The following is a 6,245-nucleotide window of genomic DNA, read 5'->3' as shown; positions in this document are numbered from 1 at the left end:
AATCAAGCAGGAGTGTTGCCTTATATCATGGATCCACCCAGGAAATTATTAGGCAGAGGGCTAAGCGATGTGATCTTTTCTTCTGGTGTCAATAGGAAAGAATTACATAGTATTACAAAGTTAGTTAAATAAATAAATTCTAATGATGATTCTGAAAAATCTCTAGATTTATTAAGGGTTCATTTGGGTGTGTACTCATCAAAAGCATTGAGTATTTAACTACTATTGGTAACTACTATTATATGCTGCATAAATTAAAATAAAATGTCAGAAAATACAACCACTGAATGGGCATTTAGTAAAATAATATCCATTAAATTAAACTCACAAGAAAGTATTTTGAAGGTACATATTTATAGGTGAAGGTTATGCACATTAAAATTTAATTTACTATGTTTAGGCATGGCTTACTGAAGATAGGTGAATGGGTCTACTCTACATCAAGGCAAATACATTGGAACCCAATATATAAATATAATAAAAACACATTAACTTCTCACAGGGAGACTGTAGAGCGTTGAACAGTTTCTCTGACAACTATATGACCAAAACTTCAAGGAGAACTATGGCTCTGTGTTTGAAGAAATAATTTTTTCAGTGCCACAATGATGTCCATGTTCCTGAGGCTGTATGTCATGATGTTGAACATGGGAGTCAGGATAGTGTAGAAGAGAGACAGCAGTTTGTCAGTTCTGGCAGAATGGTTGGACTTCTGTCTGAAGTAAGTAATGCTAACAGATCCAAAAAACTGCACCACAACCAGCAGGTGGGACGAGCATATGGAGAAGGCTTTCGTCCATCCTTGGGCTGTTGGCAACCCCAGAATGGTGGAAATGATTTTGCTATAAGAGGCAAGGATCAGCATGAAAGACACAGCAACAAACAACATAACTACCACATAGACAGACATCTTGTGAGCAGGAGTGTTCCTGCAGGCCAGCTTGAGAATGGGCAGTATGTCACAGAAGAAGTAGAGGATTTGGCTGGACTTACAGAAATGCAGAGAGAATATCTGGCACATTTTCCCTATCTGGACTGGGATTCCACCCAACCAGGAGCTGGCTGCCAGCTGAGCACACTTATTTGGGTTCATGAGCAGAGGCTAGTGCAGAGAATGACAGCCACATAATGGTTGTAGGGCATCATGGCCAGCAGGAAGCACTCAGTGGTTCTGAGCATAAGAAAGAAACACAGTTGCATGGAACAGTCCAGAACAGAAATGTTTCTCTTCTGTGTCCAAAGGTTGAAGAGAATCCTAGGAAGAGTGACTGAAACATAGCAGATTTCCAAAGAAGACAAATTTGCCAGGGAAAAGTACATGGGTCTCTGAAGTGCAGGATCCAGGTTTGTTATAACAATTATGAGGCCATTTCCAATTAGGATAATCAAGTAAATGATGGGTAACACCCCAGACAGAAACCCCCAGAGGTTTGGAAGGTCAGAAAACCCCAGCAAGACAAAGTACCTCACCATGGAAACATTGCCTCTTGCATTTATCTCTTCATGTGTCATCTGTGGAAATAAGCAGAAGTTCAAGTAATTTAATCACCTTTAACTTTACTTAGTCATTTTTAATACAAAGATGGCACCCAAAATTCTTTTCCCCTTTCCCTATGGTTCTTTATTTTTTGTTATTAATAAATACATATCCAAGATCTTTATTATTTTTACCTTCAAATAGAAAAAATATTTGTTGAAGAGTACATTATTTTACATGATACTCTTATTTGAATTCCCTAAAGCTCAAGTTCTGAATGGCAACAAACTCTGAAGTATAGTAATGATTAAATTCATTGATTTACCATGATGTTCTCACTTTTCAAAGTCCCTTTCTACCATTTTCATTCAAAATTAATTCTATTGTTCAAGTAAATATTTTCATGGATTACAGAATAGCTCTTAGAGCTTAGCACAGTTATATTTTATTTTACTTCTTCCTGTAGTCTTTTCATACTTTTATTCAGCTTTTGCTTTCTGTATATGTTTCTTTATTATTAAGGAATCACAATATACTAACAATAAAATATGGAATATTATTGAACTCTCTAATTCAACTGGCATTTTAATGTAAGATCTATGAAAATATCTGTTGTAAGCTTTATCATGATTTTTCGTGGAGAGGAATGGACTTGCTTCCTTTTGGGTAAAGCTCAGGATTTAAAAGGTACAGCTAACATCTATGCTTAGGGAAGTAACTAATTAGAATGTGAAGATTTGAATTGTGCATTCATGGTATGGAAGAAGCAAGACCAACATTCATCTCCATGATTGCCCTGCATCAAACAGGTCTTCAATGATTGTTGTTTTTTCTTCACATTATTTGCTCTATTCAATCCTTAATGTATGTATATGTGTTTTTACATGTTTGACTGTATGAGACTGTGATTATTTATCTTAATACATTCTTTCCTTATCATTATAGTTATACTATACATTTCTGTTGGTATTTCATACCTTTTGTATGCAATTCAGTATTTCACAAAATTGGATTCCCTAACAACATATAAATTATAAATGAGTGAAAATGGTTGCATTACTAGACTTCCCCAAGGTGGACACCAGGCCCTTACCAATATGCAGATCTCACCACCAGACAGGGATTGAGTAGAACTTCTGGTGTGTCTCTGTTTGTGCTCAGGATATGTGGTTGGAATTGGGGTATTTACCAACTACTGTGATTTAATCACTATTGCAGAAGTAGCAGTTCATCTCATTGTTACTGTTATGTACTGGATCACATCCATGTTATTTCAAAAGCAAAGGAGACTAAATCAACACTCAGAAGAGACTCACAATAATCCTAAGCTGAGACTCATGCTGAGTCTGGACCATGATCAAAATGGAAGTTTAGAAAGTACACAGACGAAGGTCCTGGGTGCAATGGGGGATATCTGTGGTCCCAGCACTCTGGGAGGCTGAAGAGGAAGGTCTCAAGTAAAACCCAGCAAAATACAGAAAGCCTATCTGAAATAAAAAAAAAAAATACAGGGCTGCATAAAAACCCAGGATTCAGTCTCCACTATTATACAAATACCACACACACACACACACACACACACACACACACACACACACACTCAAATGGAGAAATAACAGTGCATGCACCACAGGGCACACTAAAGATTTTCTGAAAGTGAAAGGAAACATGTATATGAATCCATTTCATAATCTACAAAATTCCAGACAAAGCATTAAGGTACCTCTCAAAGTTTGCTTAAAATATTTAAATAAACTTTCATAATTATATACTTCCCTTGAAATGTGTTCGAGATTCTAAAGCTACCATAACTTGATATCACATAAGGGAGAGAAGAACGCTGGAGGTGAGGCTGTGAGGGTGATGAATGGATATAAAGCTCCAGTTAGAGTTAGTAGCTGTGCTTTGCTGCTACTTGAAATGAATATAGAGAACGTGTAAGTGTATAGTTATTTTAAAAATATAAAATAAATGAAATATTTTGAAGGTTTTCATCATAAAGAAAAACTATGTTCAATGGATAAATTTATTCTGAATTGAGAATGACAATGTTTACATGTACGCAAACATCACATGTCAGAATATAAATACAGAGACATACATAATATTATATATATATATATATCAACAAAAAGTAAAAGAAAAACGTTGATGGCACATCCTGCTAAAAAATAATTCTATAACTGAATTTCTCTGATGGTCAGAAATTAGTATATAATTAAGACAGTAAGATATGACTTCAAGTTAAGACAAAAGTATAGTCTTTTTTACTATACTATCCTTCACACTATAATCACATTTTATTCATTTCCTGTTTATTCAAAATAGACATTCATGTGGGAACAGTAAGCAAAACAACCAAGGCACGCCTTTGATATAGAATCACATTTCAATGATGTCTATTCAGTATCTTGCTCATTAATTACATAAAGTTGAATCCTAGGAAGATAACACTCCAGGACTTATTACAGACACAATGTTTAAGTATACACTTACACATAGTAATCATTTAATAATTAGTGAGAAACACAATGCTAACAGTGATAAAATTGTAGTATTTAATCTATGAACTCATTATACAAAAAGTACTTTTCATTTTGATCTTGTCATAATTAAAGCTAGGAAAACACAAGGTCTATCTGAATCAGTGGTTTGAAACTTAATATAATAAAATTACTTTTAAAAATTTTTGTGTAATTTCCCAGAGCTAAAGATACAGATACTTATACTATTTAATTTGCATTAGATGGAAGGAGCTCAAGCTTAGCTCTTTGAATCAAGGTTAAATATAATATTTATCTTTATTGGCTGCATAAGAGATGAGAGAGGAAGAAGAAAGTTTTATTTCAAGGCTAGGTAATTTATTTGAAGGAGGGGCAAACAAACAGCTCAAATATGTTCTATCATCAGAGCTAATAATGCTCTTTAATACTGAATATTTTCCACCCTGAGGTGAACTCCTTTCTCAAGTACACTTCTAATTGAGCTAAACCATTGTGCCTGCCTCCCAAGGAATTAGGGGTACCACCAGAAAACCTCTGTGGCCATGCTGCTTCCATAAATTAGCAGACACACATCCTTTAAAGTAACCATTACAAACCATGAGCATTGCCAACATCAGAACATTATAATTATCATACCAAATGAGATGTTCTTTAAAATATGCAGGCACAGCATGTGTTAAGACTAGAAAGTTCATTTTTCTACTATCCAACATTGAGATATAAGAGTTCTAGGACAGCCAGATGGCTGTGCTATCTTCACTGTAAGTCTTCCTTTGCCAGCTACACACTTACTAGGCCAGCCTCATCATACCTTCCACTGAAAATGGGATGGGAGACAGGATAATGAAATAGGACCTCTTACCTATTTCTTTTTAGAAGTACAAACAGGCAAAGGTATGCAGAATTTCTAGACACAACTGCTCATATAAAAAAGAATTAAAAGAGTTCACCAAGACGAAAGAGAGACTACAAAATATAATTTCCCGGTGAATTGCCCTATGACTAGCTATGAGACTCTATTTCTATCATTAAAAGCCCTTGATAATCAAAATATAAAATTCCAAGTAGTGACCTGAACTGGATATGGTGGGAGAGGGCAGGAAGGAGAGAAGGAGAAAAGAAAGTAAAAAGGATCAAGATGCACTATGTGTGTCCACAAATACCCCATGATAAATATGATTATGATATATCACAAACACACATTATTAAAAGTTTTTAAAAAGTGGGCTTTTTCCTCATCTTTGACAAAGGAGCCAACCACCCTCATTGGAGGAAAGACAGCCTATTTAATAAATGGTGTTGGAAAAACTGGATTTCAACCAGCCAAAGATTAAAATTAGACCCATAGCTATCACCATGCACTAAAATAAGATCAAAGTGGATTAAAGATCTAAATATTAAAACAGAAACAGTAAACTTGCTGCAAGATAAGTTAGGTAGAAATCTTGAAGATATTGGCATAGGAAAAGCCTTTATGAACCAAACCTCAGTAGCATGGGTATTAGCATAAAGAATCAACAACTGGGATCTCATCTTATTAAAAAGCTTCTGCATGGCAAGAGAAACCACCAACAGAACTAAGAGACAACCTACAATGTGGGAAAAAAAAAATTAACAGCTCTACCTCAGTCAAAGGACTACTATCTAGAATATATAAAGAACTGAATAAAAACAGACCCCCAAATTCAAAGACTCAATTGAAAAATGGGAATCTGAACTGAACAAACATTTCTCAGACAAAGAATTAAAAGCAGGAAATAAACATATGAAAAAATGTTCAACATCACTGGTCATTCCAGAGATGCAGATGAAAACATTGCTGAGGTTCCACCTCACTCCAGGAAGAAATCAACTAATAACAAATGCTGACAGTGGTGTGGGTAGAAAGGATCCTTTTCCTTTGTTGGTGGGATAGCAGACTAGTGCAACCACTGTGGAAATCAGTATGGAGATACCTCAAAGAACTAGGACTAGAGGTCCCATTTAATCCAGCTATTCCCCTGCTGGATATCTTCCCCAAAGAATTAAAAAAATCATACCACAGTGATATATGCACACCCATGTTTATAGCGGCACAGTTTGTAATAGTTAAAGCTTGGAAACAGCCCAAGTGTCCATCAACTGGAGAGTGGATAAGGAAGATGTGCTTTTCTTTTATATATAAAATGAAGTACTACTCAGCCATATAGAATGAGAAACTAGAGACAATTATAGCTAAATGGATGCATATTGAGGCCATACTCTTAAGTGAAATAAATAGAACA

General features: G+C 35.3%; 1 protein-coding gene across 1 annotated transcript; it reads right to left on the bottom strand.

Annotated features, from left to right (window-relative positions):
- Positions 1-553: 553 nt before the first annotated feature.
- LOC106008588 (olfactory receptor 10AG1-like) lies at positions 554-1,512 on the bottom strand. The gene is given in 2 exon segments (XM_087207869.1): positions 554-1,122; positions 1,125-1,512. Coding segments are annotated over 2 exon segments (957 nt in total).
- Between the last annotated feature and the right edge of the window lie 4,733 nt (positions 1,513-6,245).

This window comes from Heterocephalus glaber, unplaced genomic scaffold (genome assembly GCF_053883595.1).
Source record: "Heterocephalus glaber isolate CG9 unplaced genomic scaffold, H.glaber_assembly_v1.0 deba00000896, whole genome shotgun sequence".
Lineage (NCBI taxonomy): Eukaryota > Metazoa > Chordata > Mammalia > Rodentia > Bathyergidae > Heterocephalus > Heterocephalus glaber.
The sequence above is the reverse complement of the archived record's forward strand: the minus strand, read 5'-3'. Positions and strand labels throughout refer to the sequence as shown.